The sequence below is a fragment of the Taeniopygia guttata genome, chromosome 1A, assembly GCF_048771995.1.
Source record: "Taeniopygia guttata chromosome 1A, bTaeGut7.mat, whole genome shotgun sequence".
Classification (NCBI taxonomy): Eukaryota; Metazoa; Chordata; class Aves; order Passeriformes; family Estrildidae; genus Taeniopygia; species Taeniopygia guttata.
This window is the reverse complement of record NC_133025.1, coordinates 54,300,161-54,323,916: the sequence shown is the minus strand read 5'-3', so window position 1 is coordinate 54,323,916 and position 23,756 is coordinate 54,300,161. Positions and strand designations below refer to the sequence as shown.

Below are 23,756 nucleotides of genomic sequence, written 5' to 3'. Positions count from 1 at the left end.
GAGGAGTTCTAAGTAAACAATAAATCTCTCCACAATGGAATTCATACTGAGCAAATTATCAGGGTTAAAAAAATATTCTGTTGCTTTCAGCTCTTATCTTTGTTTACCGTATCACCAAGGACAGTGACCCGCCTTTGTGCCCTAATACTGAACTGTCAGCAAGAGAGACAGGAAGTGCTGCCTCCTCTATAGGCTCAGCATATAGGCTTAATGAGAAGAATAACATTTCAGCAGCAGCAGCTGTTGGTTTTGCTCAGTTTGGTTTATTCTCTTTTGTTGTCTTACTTCAGCAAACCTAGATAATCTTAGAGAAAGGCCTTTGTGCCAAGTTTCTGAACTCTAATTTGGTGACCTTCAGATATTTAAACATTATTAAGACCAAGTCAAGCTGACAAAAGAGTCTATGTCCTTTTCATTTCCCACCAAGCTGAGCCTGTTGCATCCTGTGTGGAGCCTGGTTGTGCACAGCACTCTGAACACGAGCCATCTTTCAGCTTGAGAGAGCAGGGAGTGCTCCAACCCCAAGGAAAACACTGGCTCCATCCCTCACAGTGGTAATGTTGGGTTAAATGGAAGCCCCACCACTCCTGGGACACATGATTAATAACTCCCCTTACTGAAGTAAGAAATGCATAATGGAAAAAATATTAAAATAGGAAACCACCATCCAGGACAGAGCATTTTGGGCTGACTCCACACATGGAGGAGTGGCACTGCCTTGTCCCAAGAGCCAACCCTCTGGGTACTGGGGAGCAGGGGACATGAGAGCAGAACAAGCCTGCCTTCTACATCCTGACACTGACTGCAGGAACCCATCCTGGTGTCTGCTCTAGGAGCAGTTTTGGTGCAGTTTCTCTTCCACAAGTCTAATAGCAGCAGTAGTTTCCCTGCATGGTTCCCAATTCATCATTTGAGAGGGCAGAGGTGCAGGGAGAATTCCCATGGATCCTAGCCTCTGTTTGGACCCCAAGGACATCACAGCTAGATAAATCATGAATTCAGATCCCTTAAAGTTTAAATTGCAGCTATTTTTTCCATGCAAAGGTAGGCAGAGTGTGCTCCTTAGCTGATTGTTGCTGGTGTGTGGGTTAGTGTACAACACGTATTACAACCATTTTCCCCCAGCAACTGCACATCATAAAGTAAAGCTTTAATGGTGGGTTAAGTTCACTTCTTTATTTACACAGAAGGAATGTGTAAAATTTCTGTTCTAGTAGTCTGTCCACAATTTTGTTTTCCTTTCAGAATTTACCTTTATCTTTTATAATATCAGTATTACTTTCTGGGGCTTACCTTACTCATGACATTGTTTTTTTTAAAGAGCGGGGGATTTGTTGTTAGTACCATATAATGATCAGGCTTTAAACATGATCATCATATGCTGCTATCCTCTGAGCATGCCAGCAGAATCCACATGATTAGGCTTTATCAGTCTTATTTATGAAGAGTGGTGGAGGAGAGGAAAAGACTTCCCCAAATTTGCTTGGAAAGCTGCGTCAGGACTTGACCTTCTGCTAGCAGGCCCTGCGGTTTTGCCACACAAGGGCTACTCCCCACACTCCTCCTGCCCTCGCAATAATGTGCCTGGAATCTGACCCCATATTTCCCACTGTCATGTTGGTATCAGCTGGAAATAAATGAAACCTTTTGTTAACTTGTTCCTTGCTTTGTGGGGTGCTCTTCTCTTCTGCTTTAAAGAAGAGCCTGTGGTGATGTGGCACTGAGGCAGAGCTACATATAGGCACTGTCAGCATGGTGTTTGTAACATACTGGCCAAAGCATCTCTAGTGGCAAAAATGAGACAAGGCTCCACCTCAAAGAGCACAAAAAGAAATTTTCTATCAAGTCCACTGGAAGCAGGGAGCAAGCTGTCACCTTCCCTGGTTCTTCAGCTCCCAGCCTGTGTAGTACCAAAGAGCAAAAGTGGTAACGTGCATATGCAGAACACAAAAAAAGTCTTCCCACATCCTGACCTAGATAAATAGGAATTGGAATGAATTTTCTGACTTCACAGCAGTGATACTTTGAGTTGTCTGAGACTTGAAGAATATAGATATATATTTTAGTCATTTTTATATTGCTTCAAATAGGTGGATGTGTTACAGAAAGTGCACGTGCACATGTGTCCATGCATGTGAAGAGAGGCCAAAAGTACTAATACCAATCTCTCTTACTGTGCCATAATGTGAAGTAGGAAGCCAATGTATTAGCAAAAACAGTGGGTATGGACAGAAGTGCAAGATGCTCTGGCTCTTCCGAGCCATGTTGCAAATACCTTGGGAGCTGAGGCAGGAAAAGCTATGAGGCTGCTCTGAGTTGTGCTGGCAGAAGGCAGGTTGAAGTATGCAAGGGGTGCAAAAGGGAATCACATCCACTCACAGTGTTTATCAGCACGTTTCTTATGAGAGGTGTAGCTCTGGCAGAATATGATCCCAAGTAACCTCCTTTCCAAAATATTTTCTTTCATATTTGAGCCAACTTTCCCCCAGGATTTTTTGGTGTTTGTTTGTTTGTTTGTTTTCGTGTGAAACAAGTCTTGTATGACTGGGATTATGACTTGGGCTGCCAAAATGTTGCAAGGTATGGTTTAAACCAGAACAGAAAAGTTGGAATAACAGCAACATGCCATTGGCTTTTTGATCATCCTGCTGGCTCACTACAGAGTATTGTAGATTTCTTTATGCACAAAAAAGTCAAAGAAATAATAAGCACCCTTCATCTGTCACATAGTCTCTATTTATACATCAAGGTAGGTGTGAAAAGAAGAAGTCCTGGGTTTTTTCTTTTTTTTTTTTTCCTAATTTAAATATTTTTTTTACTGCTTAATTAAATTTCTTCATTTAGAGTCATGCAGCTGTCTGGGCTTCTGCCATAGATAAGTGGATCTTCATCTGACAGCAACAACCAAAATTTATCTTTCTTTTCCCTCTCTCCCCCTCACTTCCTCCCTTCCCCACCTCCCTCCCTAGTACTCAGCAGAAACAAAATGCTATATATAAACTCAGCACAGTTTCCCCCCCCAATTACTTTGTCTGCATGTCTCAATTTCATTCTGTGTCAAGCTTTGCCAAGGTACCAAGTTTGGCATTTTCAAAAGGGAGTTGGATGATTAATCCTTGAGGCCCCTCTTATAGTAACACCCCTCACACATCCCCAAAATGTATGCTACTGTACTGTGGGTATTCTGAGGGGCAGCTCATGCTTGTCTGATGTTTATTCACATGAAGTTCCTGGTCTTTTTCTTCCTTTTTAAAAAAGTCTGCATGATTCTAGCTGAGTACTAGCAGCAGATGGCCAAGGGGCAGGCAGGGATGGCTCATAGTGCTCAGTAAATGGAATATTACCAGCATCCTGTCATCAGGCTGAGAGTCTCTGTTATTTGTTTTGTATTCTCTCAAATCACTCAATACTGAATTCAGGTGTATAACCAGAATCTCATATTTCATTATTAAAACAAGAGACAACCAGTAAAGAAAAAGGAAAAAAAAAAAAGGTTTCTAGTTGAAGAGGTAAGACTGAAAACATGAATCCCATTCAGAAGCCAGAAGACATATGAAGTTCAAAATACTGTTATTTTTCATAAATCTCCTGTGTTTTCCAGCAAATTTCAAAGTATGTTGGGGCCTTGCTTGTAATGATTGAGCGATCAGGATTGGTAATATGCTAGCTGCTCTAGTGTGTGTGACAGGCCCTTTACAGAAAAAGCCTACAGCTGTGTTTCGTCTTGGTACTAGAAAATCCCTCCCCACAAATTAGCCCATCTATAGATATCTACAGTTCTTTGTGCGTCAATTCATGATAAAAAGGCAGAGTGCACCATCCTTTATGAGGTATTTTGTATGGGTAAAATTGGTAGTGAACCCCCTGCAGAACAATATGTTTTATGCACTTGTCTGGCTTAAAAGCACTCTTTCGTGTTGAATGATTCTATCAAATGTGTCAGTTTGTGGGTGCCACGTTTGTGACTCAGTGGTGTCCAGATAAAGTGGCCTCCCTGTCAGGGCTGGCTCAAACCCAGCTGGGTGTCACTGTGTTGACCAGGTTCCCCTGTACCCTAGAACTTTTGAGACTTAATGCTTTTGAGCTTTGAAAAATAAGAATAAAGGATTAAATACTGGGCATTAAAGTAACATGGTCGTAAGTGAAATATAGCACAGAAGTGAGGTGTTGCAAATTTTAAAAATAAGGGTATTCTTGGAAATGCAGAGGTAAATGAGTGATGTGGCCAGGCACTGAAACAGGAAAGGGTCAGGTTTAAGATGCAAAAGTATCTTTGAGAAGCAAGAGAGAAAGAACAGCAAATTGGTCTTTACACCAGGACCGTTGTGGAGCTGTGAGGTAATAAATAAATAAAGGCCAAAGCAGCTTACTCATAAAGCAGAAGAAATCGTGAGCAATACTTTCCATTTGCCTTCCCTGTAAAGCCTTATATCATCCTAAAACATGCTGGAAATGACCTTGTTCAGACTACAAATGCATTCTGTATTTTCTCACTGCTGACCCTGTGACTTCATCCTGCAGCTCTTTGAGTTGTGCTTTTGTCCCCTCTCATTTCCATGCGCTCACGAGGGCCAGTGAGTCAGCGCACGAGGAAGGGCTGAACTACCCCTGGCAGCACATGGTGCCTCTCATAAACCTGTTTTTGAAAGCTGCACTTTCCAGGCTCTGTCCTCAGCTCCTGCTGACGTGGGGACATGTCCTCTAACTCAGGGATTCACATCTGAGCTAAAGGAGATCATGAAACAGGTAGCCCCCTGAGCTGCTTACTGTTCTATATCATCTCTTCTCAAATATGCATCTTCAAATGTCAGAAAGGCCCAGGCCTTGGTTTCGTTTCTTGTCTTCTCTTCAGTTTTTGTGGATTACTTGGACACTGATAACTGCAAAAGAATTCCAGATAAAAAATTAACTTTTGCATTTATTTCCTGGGCTTAAAGACCGGAAGGCTTTCCTTGGGGAGGATCCAGTGGAGTTTTTCCACCGGCCTTTTTTTTGATTGGAAACATTCCCGCAACTTGGGTACAGTTTGAGTGTCATTACAGAGGTCCAGTTGGCCCTCAAATAACCTACTGTGCTTATCAGTGTAATCAGGACCAAGTCATTGTGAGAAGTAAATCATAAACAGATGGACAGTCATGCCATGCTGATCTACAAAGGGTAGAGGAGAGCAAAGACACAAAACAGCACCAGAACACAACACCACGATAGCTTCGCTAAATCTAAGCGTGAACAGGCTTAGGGAAATTTTTGTGTTCCCAGATGGAGAGTCAGGGAATAAAAGAAGAGAGATTCTTGAATAGGCATCTGCCAGGATTCTTTGCAGACAGCTTTATCTGAGCATCTAGAGAAGTTTGTCGTATGTTAGTGTCACAGTAGCAGATCCCCCTGCTCACAGCCAGCTCCCCACTGAGCTTGGGGTAGTGCAGTTTGGACTGACAAATCATGTTGTTTTTTTCAGAGCTCTTCTTCATGAACTAGAGGAAGAAAACACAAAAGCCATTTCAAGTGCTATCAAATTTTTTCACATCCCAGTTGTAAATTGCTTTGTTGTACCCAAAGCAGCCAGTGCTTTTCAGAGGGGGCAAAAGAGGAAATGGCACTGAATAGCTTTGGTTATAAAATACTTTTTTCCCCTTTCTTTGTGCATTTTTCATATTTTCAGTTAAACTGTGAGAAGTTTCAACAGGAACAAACTTTGCCTTTTTGCCTCGTAGAAAGGCTGCATGCTAAAATTTGGAGCTAGGACAGGAAGTGGCCTTTACCAGTAAATTTTACCTGCATTAATATAGGAGGTGCAGAAGTCTATGGCAAGGAATTGGAGCTTTGGCACCAGAAGCACTTCTTTACGTTCTGTGCTTTTAGTACCATCAGTTTCTCAAGGACAGGCTGAACCTTGAATTATGATTTTGGCAGCTGAAAGAAAACAAGTCTCCTTTTTGTTTAAGACCTATTTAAATGCTGTGCAATGGATTTCTTTCTTTTTCGGTCACTTTAAGCCTATGCATTCAGAGCAGTATTTGCTAATTTATGAACAGGAGTCACGCTGCAGCTGAAAAATAAAAGTCAGGCTAGTTATGAAGACTTGAGCTGGTGGGTGCTCAACTCTTAAGGCTGTAAATTGATGGTCTCAGTTTCCAGCACCTCTGCTGGCCCCTTGTGTGTAGGGGAGGGATTATTTACCAGGAGCACCTCACACACACGTTTGGAAGATGACCAACTAATTAATGTTCGCTAAATGCTTCGCAAGCCTCAAGGGAAAAACAACTATGGAAAAGCAAAGTCTTGTTATTGTACTGCACTTAATGTACGTTAGATGTTTTCAAGGCATCAAGCACTGCATAAATGTTGTATGGTATTAAAACTGACCTGGCCTTGTCGGGACAAATGATAATTACGCTGAGTGATGAGAGAATCTTGCTGTTTCTCTGCTACAAATGTTTTCCTGTTTACTAATTCAGAAAAGGTCTCATCCAGCAATTGCTGAAGCCAGTGACTTAAGCAGCCACTGGCTCAAGAAGGGCAAATTACAGAAATAATTTATTTTGTGTAAAGCTCTGATCTCCTCATAGGCTGGACTGTGCTCTCCAGAGCATATTTCCCCAAACTGCATCCTGGGGCTGAGTCACGTCTCAGTCCATAAGGCTGCCATAGGGATGAAGAACAACCAAAAACATCCTCAGTGCGTAGACCATAAGATGGCCTCTATTTGCAGCATGAAAATTCATGCTGATGTCTTTTAATATAAACATAACATGAGGAAATAAACATTTGATTAAACTAAACACACAGGCCTTTCATATGCAAGGCCCTAATTTAAAGCACTGTCACCTCCATACAGAAAATACCAGCTGGAGCAGGAATGATTAAATTAAATTATCTGGCTCTTATGTGATACCATGAATGTCTACTGAGAGGGGAAAAAAAATCCCTCCTCTTTATTCCTGTAGATCTGCAGCAACCATCAAGGGACACTTCTGTAGCAGGAAGGATTAAGTCTTGCACGAACTTCAGTGGTTAATGTGCTTTGGACTGGTGACATGCCCTTCGGACAGACCTACCCCAGTTTTATAATTCTCTTTCTCAGCCTTTTGGGCCTCTGGCAGTCCTTTCTCCTGTTTAATTTCCTCCTTGCTTCCCTCCCACTGGGATCCTTCACCATTCAGCATTTCTGCCACCCAAGTAGAAATTTTGATTGTGTTAGACAAGTATAGAAAGAGAGACTTTTGAGCCTCGGTGGGCTGTGGAGGGAACCCGGGGCGGATTTCCTGGGGGCCGAGTGTTTTTTAAGGAGGCAAGAAAGAGGCAGTCTCTGTGCCTCTGATGATCTTAGCCTGCTGCAAAGCATGGGCAGGGATTATACCACATCAAAAATAGCTGGAGCAAGACATGCATTGCATAGAGGTAGGGAGACACTTCTAGAAGGGTGGTACTCTTCCTCACATTGCCTAAGTAAAATAATAAAAATTAGCATAGTGAGAGTGTGAAACACTGCCTGGCCTGGTAGTGTCATCACACTGGGGAACTGCACCTTCCTTTGTGACAGCAGAGCACTCCAGGCACCCAGTCAATTTATTAAATACTTAGAGGTATTTAATAAATTTTCATTCAAGGGCACACATTTCTCTTGGCAATCTGGGACTAGAGGAAGTTTACAAATTAACAAAATTTAAATAGAAACAGATTGTTTTCTCCTTTCCTTTCATTCGTAGTTTGCCTCAGAAAGTATTTCCTTAGAGATTTTCTTCTTTTTTCCTGACTTTCCTTTCTCTGGATCTTCTACCTGATGGCACACGTTCTGTTCTTGCTGATCACCATGTGTCAGTAGTAATGTAGGTGGAAGAGAATTTCTGACTGTTTTGGTTTCAGCTGTTATGTTTATCTGTTTGGCTTTGGGACACTGTTCAGTTTCAGGAAGTATTTTTATCTCGCAGAAGTCTCCTTGTGAGCAGAGATGCTACAAAGACCTTGTTTTAGCACCATGAAAGCTACTGGAGGTAGTGCAGGTCTGTCTTCTGTCAGGAGCTGAATTCTTTGATTCAAAAAGCAAGGTAATATTAAAGTGAATTGACATTGGTGTAACCTTATACCTTCTGGCTCTTTCCCCAGCACTATTTGGTGCATCCTTAGAACCGCATTTTCCTCTCTCTTACACTGATACAGCCCCAGGGAGCTGCGTGGATTTGCACCAAAGTGATGGAGAGAATTTGGCTGCAAGGTCTGCATGTAATGTGGTTATCAGTGCAAAACTGGTGTGCCAGCCTTTCCCACCAGCTCTGAACTCAGCCTGCAAATCAGCACCTTCCTCTGTAAATGGTCAGTTGGCTTGCATGGCAGTGAACCAGAGAGAGGTGGAGTTTTAGAGGTGAGGGTGACTGGCAGGTGGTTTGAAAAAAAAGCCATAAGACTAAATTTATCTGGCACTCACAGTCTTTAGGAGGAGCTGGGAGGAATTTGTTTTGATGTGTCTGAAGCACTGAATGTTGTCACATCTTGAGATGTGCCTCAGTGAGCAAAGTAACTTTGTCAAACCCAGTGAGCAGCCACCAAGGGTGGGGGTCAGAGCCTGACAAAATTCCATTTGAATAACAATCCAAGCAGATGAAAGAGGTGGCAGATAACCCACATGGAACAAAGAAATAAATGGAAATCTTGGGAGTACCTGTTTTGGATAGCTTTCTTGCTTCTGGGAAAAGATGCAAGAGAGGATGGAGCTGAGAGCTTTACTGTTGATTTCTGAGAGCATGTGAGAAGGCACAATGTGGATGGCAGAGGCCCTAGTGCTACCAAGGTGTGATCTAAGGATTTGTGAGGTGCTGGGCAGCTCAGAAAGTCTCTTTGTCTGGAAAGAGTCAGGCAGTCTGGAAATCAGGCTTGTTGTCCTATCTTTTATTCCTGAACCTTGTCCTAAATTCTGTAGCCAAGAACTTAAAATTTCGCTAGAAGGTTCTGTAGGCCTCTGTCACTGGAAGTGGCCAACAGACACTTGGTGATTTTAGGCAGGCTTTTCTCCATCTTAAGGCCATGATCTGTCTCTCAGAGTGAGTGGGACTCTGGAGCTTCGGGGTTCTGTTTCCTGAACAGCATGGGCTGGTTGTGCCTGGTGCTTTGGCTCAGAGACACATCTCACCTGGCAGGTGCAGACAACAGGGAGGAGGAATTTGCAGTAAGTATTGCATGAGGAATGCCGTAAGCATTTTTTTAAGTGTTTGGTCCAGGTTCTGGGGATGAAGCTAAGAAATTTTACATCATCAACTTGGCCCTTTTCTGCTGCCTGAGGAGGCTTTAGTTTGGTGCTTTACAGGGGCTCCAGCACATTGTCATGGATGTGGTCAAACATGAGACAAGCTTTCTTAAAGCAAGTTAAAGACAGATATCTGTTAAACCACCCCACCCCTTTTTATTATTGATCTGCATTTTGAGTGCAGTCCAGTCTCTAGCCTTTCCTTTCCTGATAAGGTTGTTGACAAAGGTGTCATTGGGCAGCCCTAATTTAACTTTCTTGTACTGCACGTTCTTGCATTTCTTCCCCCTCTCTGAGGCCGAGTGAGGCACACAGGCTCTATTTCTGTTAGAGTATGAGCAGCTCCTAGAGGTGACCAAAGAGAGGTCAAAACCACAGGCAGATTCTTTGATCTATTGGCAGCATTGTACCCCTTGGATCAAGAAACATTATTGACCTGTTTGTCAATGGCTGTGTGTGGTCTGAGTAGCCCTTTTGACAATTTGAAAGGGAGTTGGGTGAGAGTAATGAGTGATGATGGCTTTTTTTTTTTTTACTCCTATTCTATTGCTATCCAAAGTTTGCATTTTGGGGGAGAGCCCATGTGGGCTGTGAAGCTATGCATACACAGATAACTCATGGATCTGAATTTGTGCTTAAGGAGATCTGCACGTCATGTCTCTGACCTGGACTTTGTCACAGCCACACCTGCCCATGAGACATTGGATTTGGATTGCAATTTCTCAGAAACCTCAGCTGGTTCAGTATCAGGCCATGACTCAGCAGTGCTCCTTGTGAGGAATGTGGTCTCGGCAGGCTTTTCTGCTTTTAAATTGATTTCAGGTGCACATCACACTGTCAGCTGCACAAAATTTTCTCTGATTTTTTTTTTTTTTCATTTCTGGATGCTGAGCATCACTAGAACATGGCCAATAGGATAAGTGGAAATCTCTTACTCACTGACATGTACTTTGAATTACCATTCCCAAAACAGAGGCAGGAGAGGAGGATGATCATCAGCTGCTTTGGGGAAAAGTTAGTGTCTTGTCTTGAGCTGTCACTGAAGATGGGTTCATGCTGGACGTTGTATGGAAGCAACTGAGATGCAGGCATATGTTCCCTTCTGCTGACTTGGCTGTGGTGGCACCAACCACAGCCAGCAAAGAAGAGCCAGCAACTGGGAACAGTAACATCTCAAACTGCAGCAGAGATTGGCCAGACCGCTCCTGTCAGCACTTGGATTCCCTTGCTGTTCATTGAGGAATTAAAAGTTAACTGAGGGCGGTGGTAAAAAATAGGCTTGCCTGCCTAGAAAATGCTAAAACCAATACTGAAAAGCAGAGGTGGATCTGAAGGTAGTCATCTCTCTTGGAGTTTATATGGGGATTAAAACAAGCGTCATCCTTGTAGCACATAGGCAATTTTTTAATCACTGCTGGTATTTCACCTCAGGGTACTCTGTGGGAGGAAGAATTAATTTCCCATCTTTTTCTAGGTAATGGAGGCTTGTGATTTTCTGCCAATCATAAAGGAGGGTCTGTGGCCAAACTAGATGCCAGAAGTGATTGAATAATCTGGGATTGGTAAGGGTGTACCGCCTCACCTCCAGAAACCAAACTGGGGAAACATGCATGCAGAGAAATGCCACAAGATGTTACATGGCCATTTCACTTCCACATCAACAGGAAAAGACACTACAAGGCTGTGGAAAAGCATAAGAAAAACTGCTGTGCAAAGCAGTGGCTGCAAAATTAAAATACAGGATGTTTTATTATATGCAATCCTCCCTCTCACCCCACCCCCACCCCCCACCCCCCCCCCCCAATCTCTTCTTGTTAAAGACAGAAATCCTTCTTAGTGGAAAAAAAACCTCCTCATCTTGAGTACAAGGCAATTTAGGTTTTTTTTTTTTTCAGGGGGTTAAAGTGGCATGTTTGCACAACACCACCCTCACCCCAGCAAACCTGCCAGCAGTTGATAGATATAAATAGGTTCATTTAGGGAAAAAAGCATATTTATGTTCCTTTGAAATGTGCTTGGCTAAGGGCATATTTTTAAGAGAGGGAGTGGAAAAACAAATGAAAAATATTTTCTTTGAAAGGGAAAAAAAAGCAATAAACTGTCCTTCCTAAATAGAGATGCTTGGCTTGTGTGTACTTTATGCAGCTGCAGGTCAGACCTTGCAAACAACTACTAAATTAGGTCCAGCTACTTTGATGCTAAAAGCATGGAAGTGCCAATGATTAAATTGCATCAGATGTAGGAAATGACTGATGTGTCTGTCATTCTCATGATAGCAGAGTTCACTCTGCTGCCATTTGACTGACCTCTCCTACTTTATGTAAGCAAAAGGAATTTTCTTCTAAGGAAAATCAGCTGCTTTTACACCTTTGTTTTGTTTTCTGAACTGCTAATCCCCTGAAGGTATAGAAGCTATTTGAAAGAGCAAATCAAAGCTCCAATAATTTAGTGTTATATTATTCGTTGATGTATGGTTTGATTTAGTGGCTACTTATTATATCAGGTTACCATATAATTATCTTAATTATTGACTCCAGAAGTAAGTAGGGGGATTATGAGAGAAACAGGAAAGCCCAGTGGAAAGAGCATGGTTCAGAGAATCAAACACATCTCAATGTGCTCTTGGCTCCACCACTCATTTTCTCTGAGGCTGGACTCTTCTCTCAGCCAGCATGTCCATGAAACCAGGAGGGATTGCAGGAACAGGACTCAGATGCTGACTCAGGCTTCAAAGAAATGCAAGAGAGCAGTATAAAAAGGCAAGGGGAAAGTTCTGAATGATAATTGTAAAACTGACAGAAAAAAAAAAAAAGAATGCACACCACAGCAAGCATTTGGATTGAAGTGTGGAGCACCTCTGTGGGCATGGCAAAAGGGAGTTGTGCTGTGAAGACCAGAAATTTAAGACTGCATTTCCAGCCTCTGCTACTGATTTCCCCCACAAAAAGGCAGCCCTCCGATCCCTTTCTGCAAAACAAGGGTGATAAAAATCATCCTTCCAGCTTTGGTTTTAGCTATTGGAATTATTGGAGCACTGCTTCTCTCACAGCCGTCAGCCATGGTTCTCACGTGGCTTTTAGGCTCCTAGTCCTTTGTCTGATAACCCTGATAACCACTGACCTAAGCCAAAGGTTTGACTTAGCAGGCACCACCAGAAGATAAAAGCCACACTGAAATGCTGTAAGTGCAGTCCATATTTCCTGTATTGATAAAATTTGTCATATACTGACAAAATACTTCATCTATTGACAAGCTGAGTTGCATCTTTTCCCCTGGGAGAGGAGCGCACACACTGGTTCTACTCAGCCTGTGCAAATTACTTGCTCTGCTTCTGCTTTTCTTTCCTGAGCCAGAAAACGGGGATAATAGAATGTATCTATTTCCTTCCTAGAAAAGATCTGTTAATGTGAAATGGTGCAGAGTGGCTTAGTGCTGAATAAGTGGGATACCCTAATCCAGCAAGGTATCCTTGTTCTATTGTATGCCTTTTCTGCGTACCATCTGGAGTTGTTCTCTGCTTAGTATTTTCAGTATGTACCATATGTTTTTGCATGAAAATTCAATAAAATATGCATTATACATGAAAAGTGCTGTAGTAAATAAAGGAAGGATGGAATCCAGTCCCCTTTGTGAACGGCAGGGGCCCCAAATCTTCATAAAAGGTTTAGTCTAGTCTGACGTCTGTGCTTTTCTCCAATTTACTCTGTGTCAGTCTTTAGGAGATGGTCTAATTTAAAACAAAACTGTACTTTCCTGATGAAGCTATTTGACATACTTTGGCTGCCCTCTGCTGAGAGCACTGAATAAAACAGGGAAGATACCCTTTTTCCGAGGAAGGTAACTGTGGAAGAAATTCCCTGTTAGTCTGTCGTGTCAGTGCTGCTGTTTAGTGTCTCTCGTCTGTTTGTTGGCAGTCAGAGGGCAAAGTCTTCTGAGCTACAGCCCTGTTGGGCTTTTAGTGCCCACCACTCCTTGTCAAGGGCTGGATGGCTTTGTAGGATTGTGAAGACGTGGGCTCAGGCATTGACCATCATGAAAAATTAAGCAGCATTAAGCAAGGGATGGAGGAAACAGGCTTCTCCACTCAGGCACTACTGCAGTCCTGCCAGGTGGGATTTGAGCTATATTTCGGCACCTCACTTCTTGGCAGAGCAATAGCACTGTAAAGTGCTGGTGCTGCTCCTCATTGGGGTTCCAGCCTCTTCCAGTGCCATCTCCACCCCTCCACAGGCATCAGAGCACCAGCACTCTGCTTTATTTCTATAGCTGGGAAAGTGCAGAGGGGTTGTTCCAGCATCAGCAAGAGTAACTGAAGGCCTTGCTGTTTCTTGTGAGCAAAGTGTGAGCCTCTTGCCCTTGGGAAGTAACAAGGGTCCTATGCAGATTTTGGTAGACATGTAAAACAATAGCTCTGTTACAGCTATTGATGCTCTTTGTAATGACCTGCTTTTAATACTTCCTAAGCAAGTTGATTTATTATTATACCTTCAGCTGGGCTGTGCACCAAAGCATTTTGATGATGAAGGGAATGTTACACACACATTTAATTACTGCCCACATTTTTGTATAATTTTATCATTTACTGTTTTAGATGAGACATCGAGTTCTTCTACAGGAAAGATGCCCAGCAAAAAATAGATGATTTCAAAGCTAATCTGAGATGAGTTTTGCACTTACATGTGAGAAAACATAATCGTTCCTTTTGTCCTGCCCTTTCAGATGATCCCTGATCACCAAAATGTACAAGAACTCCCTTATCTGGACATGGTGATTGCAGAGACGTTGCGCATGTACCCACCTGCATTCAGGTATCTTTTTTTCCCCCCTTCTGATTACATAGGATAGCTCCCTGGCTTTATAAAATGGAAATCTGTTGTAGGAAGACCAATGGTCTCTCAGTCTCTGTGCCAACATCAGTACTGCTTTGTGCATTTAAAAGATATAATGCAGCCTGTTGAAGGAAAGCTGGATAATTCTGGTATTTCTAAAGAACATTTTTGCAGTGAATTGGCCAAGCTTGCTTCCTCACCATTCTTCACATCCCCCAAGGTTAGAGGATGGAGCCATTTTGGAGCAGGTCTGGCCTTAGAAAGCCAGAGGCTGCTGCTTCCATGTGCCTCAGGCTTTGGGGATATGCCCCAAAATCCATCCTCATCAGGGCCCTGTTGGTTATTACAGAAGGGTTACACAGTCTGAAAGCTGTATTTTACATGTGTGTTTAACTTTGGCCCATTTACACTTAGCACTGCCTTGTACTAATACAGCTAAACTAATGGTAACATCCATTAACTTTTGAAAGTTTTGTCCCAAATCACACATGACTTGGTCTATTGTATTAATGAACTGAAAACAAGGGAGAAAGAAATTAGAAAACTGTTTGATTGTTAAAGCTCCAAGTTATCACCAGCATAAATACAAATATTAAGAAATACAATTTTTCAAAGTGATCAGCCAGTTGCAATGTTTCTCATGAAGCTCAGGGAAAAATCCAGATGACTGGAAAGAAGCCAAAGCTGAGCTTGCTGTGAGAGCTTTTGAAAAATTTAACCCATGACTGCAAGCACCTTAAAACAAAACAAAAGCTTAAAATCATATTCTCTTCTATATGTTCACCAAGACTGGAAGTAAAGATTTTTTTCATGGGTATCTGTGGGATTGTTCAGAGAGTAAATATCCTGGATGAGATGATGAGGCTTTACTGTGTTATACTTGTGGTTCAAGTGGAAACTGTTCTGCTGGTTAAAGCAACAGGGGTCTTTGAGTTTGGGCTGTATCACTGGAAAAAAAATCCATGTTTGTCAGATGGGAGGCAGAACAAGAATGGGACAAAGTTCTTCTGAAGTTTTGCTTGGTGTTGTCAGCCCTGTTTATTGATCTGGCTTTTACTCTGATGGATGTGGAATGGATAGGACAGCCCAGGCCACTGAAAAATGTTAATTGCCTATGACAAGGATAATGCTGAGTTAAGTGGAAAATCAGTAGCAGCCAAGTTTGTTATAAAATGAGTTGGTTTCATTTTTTTAATGAACTTACCATCCAGAGAACTTTCTCGCCAAGAACTCATGTTTCCTTTATAACCAAATTCATGTAAAAATGAGAACGATAGCTTGTCAGTGGTTTTGTGGTTTTTCTTTTTTGTTGTTGTTGTTGTTTACTTGGTTTGGTTGGGGTTTTTCTGTTTGGTTTTTTTGTTTGTTTGTTTTGTTTTTTTTGTTTTGTTTGTTTTTTGGCATGCCAGTGTTTTGTTCCATGTTTGGAGCCTCTGTTATTTGTTTGTCTATGAGAAAGGGAGATGGGTGACAGCAAGGAAAGAATGTGTTTCTGATACCAGACTGACAGCCCTGAACCTGAAATCTTTGTTCAACTTTTTAAGCAGAGTGTGGGAAGCAGCAAAGGAAGCTCCTGTACATTGCCTCTCCCCTGTACTTGCAGGTGGTGGCAGGGAGTAGTTCCCAGACTGAGACAGCAGGGCACCCACCTGGGCCTGGGCTGATTTGGGATCTGTAGTGACCACTCAAGCACCAAAAGATCTGGATCAGAACCTACCACCACACATGCACACCCACACACAACCTTTTGCAAGAGTCAAGCTGGGCTTTGGCAGGCAGCTTTTCTCAGTCTTGTCATGATGAGGTTCCTAAGGACACCTATCACCACAGGCTGGGAGAAAACAACAGAGTTTTGTTGTTAACATCATGCCTGCCTTTGATGAATATATGTGAAATGAGGTTTTCCAAGGCTTGTGAATTGGTTGTATTTCCAGAGTAGCAGCAGCAGCAGAACGCTCAGCCCTAATATTAAAACAATCCTTTGCTAAGATTCAGGTGCTGCACCAACACGGGGGAGCCTCTCAAATAAACAAACTCAAAGCTTTATTTACTATCCTTTTTTTTTTATGGAGGTAAACCAGCATACTTTTTCTACCTGTTATTAGAGATGACTGACACATTTCATCAGCAATTTTCATAAAAAATTAGTCTAAACCAAACATCAACAACAAAATTGCAGTTTAGCAGTTAATGCTTTGGAAAACAGTATACAACCAGAAATGCTTTCCAGTGAAAAGGGCAAAAGTCAAACATCTGGGCTGGAGCTATGGACTTCTACGTGGAGATGACTATAACCTGAGAAGACACTGGCATCAGCAACAGCTGTTGTATTTATCTATGAGAAAGTGTTACCCCAGAAATTGTATGGTCAGATGAAGACAGATACTTTTATATATCTCTCCTGCTGTGTTTTTAACCTTTATTAATCATCTGGGATGCATGATTTTTTTTTTCAGATTCACTAGGGAAGCAGCTAAAGACTGCATAGTGCTGGGGCAGCATATTCCAGCTGGAGCTGTCATTGAAACTGCAGTTGGACACCTTCACCACGACCCTGAGTTCTGGCCACAACCTGAAAGGTTTATTCCTGAGAGGTGTGTAGAGTAATGCTTTTCACCTTTAGTTTGAGGTCCTTACTTGGGCCTGTGGGCACAGAACTCCAACCTGTCCCGTGCAAGCACCAGACTCTGCTGCTCTTTCACAGCCACAGTCACCCACTATTCATCCAAAGCAGCATTTCCACCAAGAGGAGCACAGTTTTATTTAAACCATAAAAACATGTTATTTCTACCAAATCAGAAAAGTGATGAAAGTGGTGTATCCCACAGAGATGTGAGGTTTGGTCAAGGTTGAACTGGGGCAGAGGTTTTCTGGTAGTCACAGAAGTTCAAAATGCAGGACTAGAAGTTTCTACTCAAAAATAGAAGAAATTTCACCATGGAAATATTTAGGATACTTTTATATAAGATAGGCCTGTTTCCAAATGAGATCCTGTGAATAATGTTGCTTCTGGCTGCAGAAATTCTGAAGTGGGACAGTATATTGACTAGCTTGGCTGTACCTGGGAAACTTATCCAGCTCCTTGCTGGTTTAGAGCACCCTTTTAATCTGAAATATAACAGTGTGGGTACTCTGTGAGTGGGGAATATACCCCATTTCCCATTGGCAATTTGCTCTCTGTCTGTAAGTTAGGATCCTTGGTTCCTGCTCGGCAAGACAGTTTCACATGAGCTTTTATATCTTCAGTGGGTAGGGGGAACCCTGTAAAGCTGTGGTTTTGTACCTGCCCTGTGTTTCAGGTGCTGGGCTGAGCTTTCAGCTGACGTGGTGTGGTGTGGAAGCACAGTTTAGTTTTGGGGGCAGCTATATTTTTAGACTGTTCAGTGGGCAGCTGCATTTTAAGCTACCACTACATTCAGAAGTTTACTAAGAAAAGAAGTGCCTGCTCTATAAACAACTGGGTGTGAGGCTGGCAGCCCAGAAACATCTTTGCCAGTAAGACAACACATGTGTGGTGTTGGTGGGTTTGCCTAATGCTCCTTCTGGAACAAATCTAGGCATATGCTCCATTAGAATCTTTTAGCCATGAAGAAGAGCAATGCTGGGGTTAGAGAAGCCCAGAGATTTTGCTGGAGAGGAATCTTAGCAGCAACTGGAAGTCTTTGCATTTTTAGCAATGCTTATCTAGAAATGTTTTCTTGTTATTCACCACTTAACCAGTAGTATGAAAGGGTAAAATGGTTAGTAGGGGCTGCAGTCCCCTTGACTCACACAGTGCTGTTTGGTATGAATCTGAGATTAATTTCCATTTGAACTTTCCCTGAGGAATGATCCAAAATTACTAACACTCTGCTCAGCTTGTATAGGTGGTAAGGTTAGCAAGAATTATAAAATAAGAGCATAAGAAAAATAAAATAAAATAATTCAGCTACAGCCTTCCCCCCCACAAATATTTCATTTTGAAATTGGCAGTAGGAGTAAAACAAGGGAGACTTTAAATTTGCCAGGATGATATATGGGAATGAGCAAGGCAAGAATTATCTGAACCTGTTTGCATGGGATATGCAACAGTGCTTAGTACATGAGCTAATGGTCCTTCAATCTCAAATTAGGGGTCTCTGCAGTACTTTTTGGAGTAGTGGCTCAATCTTATTTAGCTTTTCAAAGCATGGGGATGGAATTAGTGGAAATATACCATTTTTTCCCCAAAGCTCGAAATAGTCTTTATTACCTCTCATCTCTTTCTACCCTGCATGAGTTCTCTGGACCTTAGCAGTCTGAAGTGCATGGAAAATGCATCTAAAGAGATGAGAAATTTTCATTAAAGATAGATTGGAAGTAAAACTCATATCTCCATGTCCTCTCCTGAAGTCACCAGCTGACAATAAGTCAATTACCTTTTTACTTAGGATGTCAGCACATATCTATCAATAGTCCCTGTGACCTGTCCATTAAGATCAATTGAAATAATCAGCTTTTGAGATTTAAATTAAAGACGTGGAATCAAGCAAAAGCATTTCTTGAACTGCTTTCCATCTCTGCACCTTCTAGGTTTACAGAGGAGGCAAAGAAGGAACGACATCCCTTTGCATACTTGCCCTTTGGGGCAGGACCCCGTGGCTGCCTTGGCATGAAAATGGGTTTGTTGGAGACAAAAATTACTCTGCTGAGGATTTTGCAGAAGTTTCGATTCAAAACCTGCCCAGAGACTGAGGTTTGTACATGCAGAGGCTTAAAGATCACACTTGTTATCTTGAGGGGGTTGACAATTTGTCTTAGGCAGGACAACTGGTTTTCCTTTGTGACTTCTCTTCATTTGAGAAAACTGCTAGAGACACTTCCATAATAAGGAGAGATGAGGCATGGACTACATTTTTTAAGCAAAATGTGATTTCAGATATATAATTTTTCTAACAAAAGTACTGTTACGCAGCCCTGCCTTAGTGGAGAGCAGTATGGCAGGACCACAGGCAAAATGTCACAATTCATAGAAGGTGAGAATATGTGTACATATTTCACAGGACCTTAGCACTTTGGTATATGCCTATTGCTATGGACATTGCACCCAGCTCTAGAGTTTACAGAGTTAATTTCTTTCTGTTCAGATCTACAGCATTCCTGTGTAACCACTGCCTCAGCCTCTGGCTGTAAATTCTATTTAATATTATACCATCACAGCTGACTGTAAAACAAGTACTTTACAGCTTCCACAGTAATCCTGGTATGAACTGGTCCTCCAGCAAAAATGTCTGTCTGTATGTGGGGGTGTCATACACACATAAACAAACACATACAACTGCACATAAAATGCTCTTTTCTTTTTCAGATTCCTTTGCAGCTCAAATCAAAAGCCACACTTGGACCAAAAAATGGAGTCTACATCATGCTGGAATCTCGCTAAAAGGGAATGTACATCCTGAAGCTTTCTGGAATGAGACACTTTAGTGAGTCACTGGGTATAATTATTTTTCAAAACTCCAAGGACAGATAGGAGCCTAAGTCCCACTGATGGTCAGTAGGTGCTGCCCCACTGCCCTCCTGTGGGACAGCGTCCAATCACTTTTTAAAATGGGCTGCCCAGTCTTTTTTGGATGTTTTAAAATTGCTGTGAATAGTATCTATAAAGAAGAATCCCATTTTCTTTTGCTTTTCTTCATGACACTTCTTTTCACTTATCTGTGAGAATGCTTTCCTCATGCTCATTTTCCACAATTTACAGTAGATTTTAATTTCAATTCATCATATGGCACATTCTTTCATGCACTTGTGAGTCCTTAGAGAAAGCCCCAAAGGCACTACATTACAGCAGAAGACCTGGGATGCAGTGCATTGGATTTTTCATGAACTCCACTAACAAATCAAAGCTGAGGCCCCTGTACAATGCTTAATCTCCACCTGTGTCTGTAAAGCCAGAAAAGTTGCACCTCCTCCATGCTTTGAAGTGATTTTAAATACACTTGGATTAACAATTTGCACTTGGCACATTCCATCGACATGACAGAAGAAGAATGAACCGGTAAAGTTCCAGCAGCTAAGACCAAAGAAATGAGGTGACAGCCATTTTTCTGGCTGCTGAACTGCTGTTGGAAAGGAAGAGACAAAGAAGATATTAATTTAAAGGAAGCAGGAGGACTAGAGGAAATTTAAAGGTAATCAGAAGGTGTTGGTACCACATCTGCTTCATGCGGAGGCCTTTCCTTTCCAAGCGTTGCAATTGGCACCATCCCTGTCTGGCTCCTTGAATCAAGGAAATTAAGAGCATGCATGCACTAGAGCTGGTGGCAAAGGAGTGGGATCCAGGATCATCAGACCCAGCAGCTCTCTTGGCTCCTGTGACACTGGAGCAGGTCATGTCCTGAGTGCCCCACCCCCTCAGGAAGGAACTTGTCTGATTGAACTGCAGCAGCCCCATGGACCTGTTCGAGCTGTGTGACTGTGCTCTTGCATCTTCCCAGCCAAAACAGCCGTAGCTTCCACTCCTCATGTTCCCTCTGTCCTACTCCTCTGCAAAGCCTTCACCTGCCACACAGTTAGTGTTGCACAAGAAGCTGGAAGGGGGCTCAGCTGGGCCAGTTGACTCCCACTGAGCACAGGGATATTCCATACCTCGTGGCACCATGCTCAGCACATAAAACTAGGGGAAGAAGAAGGAAGGGGGTCAACATTCAAAGTGATGGCATTTGCCTTCCCAAGTCACTGTTTTGCCTGCTGGAGCTCTGCTTCCTGGAGTGGCCTGTACATAGGAAATGGTGAATGAATTCCTTGTTAGTGTGTGGCTTTTGCTTTACCTATTAAACTGTCTTTATCTCAATCCATGACTTTTCTCATTCTTAAAATTCTCTCCCTCATCCCACTATGGGGGTGTGAATGAGCAGCTCTGAAGGGCTGAGCTGCTGGCTGGGGTTAAGCCACAACAGAACTGTGAGAAGAGATTGGTACAGTCCCAAAATCCTTTTTAAAAATTCATTTATTCTTATTTTTTTTCTTTTAAATTTGTGTATATAACAAAAATTCTTGCGGCACCATGCACTTTTGGTTCTTCGCAAGTCTTGACTTTCTGCCTGCTTGACATAGTCTGCTTGAGAGTTCCTTAGGTACAGCATCTCTCTTGGTGATGTGCACAGGGAAGTGTTGCAGCAGCAGGAAAAAGAGACTGACTGCTCAGCTTCACTGCAAGGATGGAGCCATCTGCTCACTGATGCCTGGCTAGGTCCCTGAGTTTCTCTCCAGCAAGCATCTTTTGCTGCCTTCTCCCCACATGCTGCCTGAACACTGATCAAATTACTGGATCTCATTCCTCAAAGACTGTCTCTTCCTCTTTCATGTAGTTTTTTTAAACATATCTGTATAGGCAACAGTGATGAAGTACTGACTGGGGAAGTTTTGGAATTGTTCCTTTTTTCCATGGAGCATTTCTAGCATGCTAAGCAGAAGTGCCCTGTTTCAGACACACTGATAATATGAATTGCTGATGGAGTGATTGTTATTGATTTGAAAAGCAACATGCTGTATTTACCTTCGTTTCTATACGTTATGCATAATTTTTCTCCTCCTAGAAACAGTGTGCTGGAGATTGATTTACTGTGTAGCTTACATACACAGTTGACAAAAAAAAGCTGAATGGGCCTTACCTAAAAACTTCCCACCTACCAGAATGAGCAGGAAGTTTATTCCATCTGAAGTCATCTGTCAAAGGCTTGTTTGTATTCCTTATATGAATTATAAAATTGTCATGTGCTTCATTTTTGACAAAATAAGTCAAGCCTAAATCAAGCTTTTCCCTTTCTTACCCATGATTTTGTATAAATTCTTCTTCCCAGTCTCTGCCTCTGCAACTTGGGTGGTGTGGGTGGAGCACTTAGCAGTGAAGGTCGAAGCAGAAGGCACAGAGTACCTCAGCCTTCTTCATGTTCTGGGTAACCAGAGCTCCTGTTTCCTTTTAGAGAGGGCCCACATTTTCCCTCATCTTCCTTTTATTACCCATATACCAGTAGAACCTTTTTTTTATTGCCCTTGACATCCCTGACCAGATTTATTTCTATTAGGGCTTGCTTTAGCTTTTCTAACCTGATCCCTGACTGCTTAGACAATTTCTTTGTATTCCTCCCAGGCTACCTGGCCTTGCTTCCACCTTCTGCAGACTTCTTTTTTGCTTGCTCCTTACTTATCCATTAAGGTCTCCTGGTATTTTTGCCTCACTTCCTCTTTGTTGGGTTGCATGACTACTGATCTTGGAGGAAGTGAACTTTGAATTTTAACAAGCTTTCTTGAGTGCCTTGTCCTTCCCTTTAATCCTGACCTGTAAGGTCTCAGTTAGATCCTCATCCATCCCCAGGTGGAGCTCCATGCACTACAGCTGGTCATTGACAGAGTATGACACCATCTCCTCTGTCCTTCCTCAGAGCCTGTGTATTTCCTATATATTTCCTGTATATTTCCATTCCAGCACTCCAGTCACAGGAGCCATCCCACCATGTCTGTGTGAGGCCAGTGAGATCACTGACCTGCAGGAGTGCACATCGCTAACCTCATTTTTTATTTTGCATGCTGCATATACTTGCAGAGAGGCATTCAAGTAGGGCTGGAGTGGCTGGAATTCCTTTGTGCTGCTCTTCAGGTGCTCTCCTGCTGAACTATGAACTCTCTTCAGGTTCTGTTGCTGGCCAGCATCTCTTGCTGGCACTGGCATCAAACTGGTATGACTAGGATGCATTGGTGTGCCTCTCCATCAACATAATTTCAAATACTGATGCCTCTGGAAAGTCCTGAAGTGGCTGCTGGTGTGCATCACATTTTACAGGCTTGGAAAATGAACAGAGTCTTTCTCAGCTGCATCTACGTTGAACATGGACAGTATATGTTCAAGTAAACTCACTTGAGTCTGTGCTAAGAGTATTTCAACCATTCTGCAGGCTTCTGGTTAGGAAGTGTTGTGTGTTTTCACCTGACAGTTTGTAGCACTATGGAACACAGAAATTATTTTTGCATTTGAAATCAGCTTTCTGGAAGTGCATCAACCCTTGTTCTACATGCAGGCTAAGACAGACAGCTAGAGAAGACAGGAAAAAGGCTGCCTGCTTTCCAGTAACCCAGGAAGAGCCCCAGGCCATTTGCTATCTCTCATTAGGGGTTGGTGATACACTCACCAGACACTGCAGACATTGTACCAGGACACTCAGTGGCACTGGATCTCACCCTGGCTGTGTGAGCTCAGCACCACACCTACAGAGTGAGCTGTGGCAAGGATCAGTGAGCCTCTGGAATCACACATTTCCAGGAAAACAAGATTGCCGGCAGCTATCCAAAACAGAAACTGGTAATATCACAGTAATCATGGTGTGTTTGTGCACCTATATAACATGGTCCCAAACCAGTCTTGACATGGGCTGGTTTTAGAATTAATTAAAAAAAAAACAAAAAAACCCCAAAAAAACGCCAAAAAACCAACAAACTCAAAAAAAAAAAAAAAAAACCACAAAAAGAAAGCTACCAAAAACCCCTCCAGAAAAAGGCAAAACAGTAACAACAAAAATCCCACCCCAGCACTATGTTTATAATTGCAATAGCAAAACATAGCTTTATATCTTAAGTAATGGTAACTATTTAGCATTCTGGTACAACATGCCTCAGTCAGCAGCAGTTGGGTCTAGGGAGGAACAAGGAAACTGGTTTAAAATTCCTTTCCT

At 42.4% G+C, this 23,756-nt stretch overlaps 1 protein-coding gene across 11 annotated transcripts in view; it reads left to right on the top strand.

The window, feature by feature from the left end:
- TBXAS1 (thromboxane A synthase 1) overlaps window positions 1-21,096 on the top strand; it is a 259,778-nt gene extending 238,682 nt beyond the window's left edge. For all 11 annotated transcript variants that reach the window (XM_072923497.1, XM_072923496.1, XM_072923495.1 and 8 more), the window contains 4 exons: window positions 13,961-14,049; window positions 16,527-16,664; window positions 18,622-18,784; window positions 19,397-21,096. In XM_072923497.1, the coding sequence (XP_072779598.1) occupies window positions 13,961-14,049; window positions 16,527-16,664; window positions 18,622-18,784; window positions 19,397-19,471 (465 nt within the window). In that variant the 3' untranslated portion in view covers window positions 19,472-21,096. The remainder of the gene's footprint in view (window positions 1-13,960; window positions 14,050-16,526; window positions 16,665-18,621; window positions 18,785-19,396) is intronic.
- The last annotated feature ends 2,660 nt before the right edge of the window (window positions 21,097-23,756 follow it).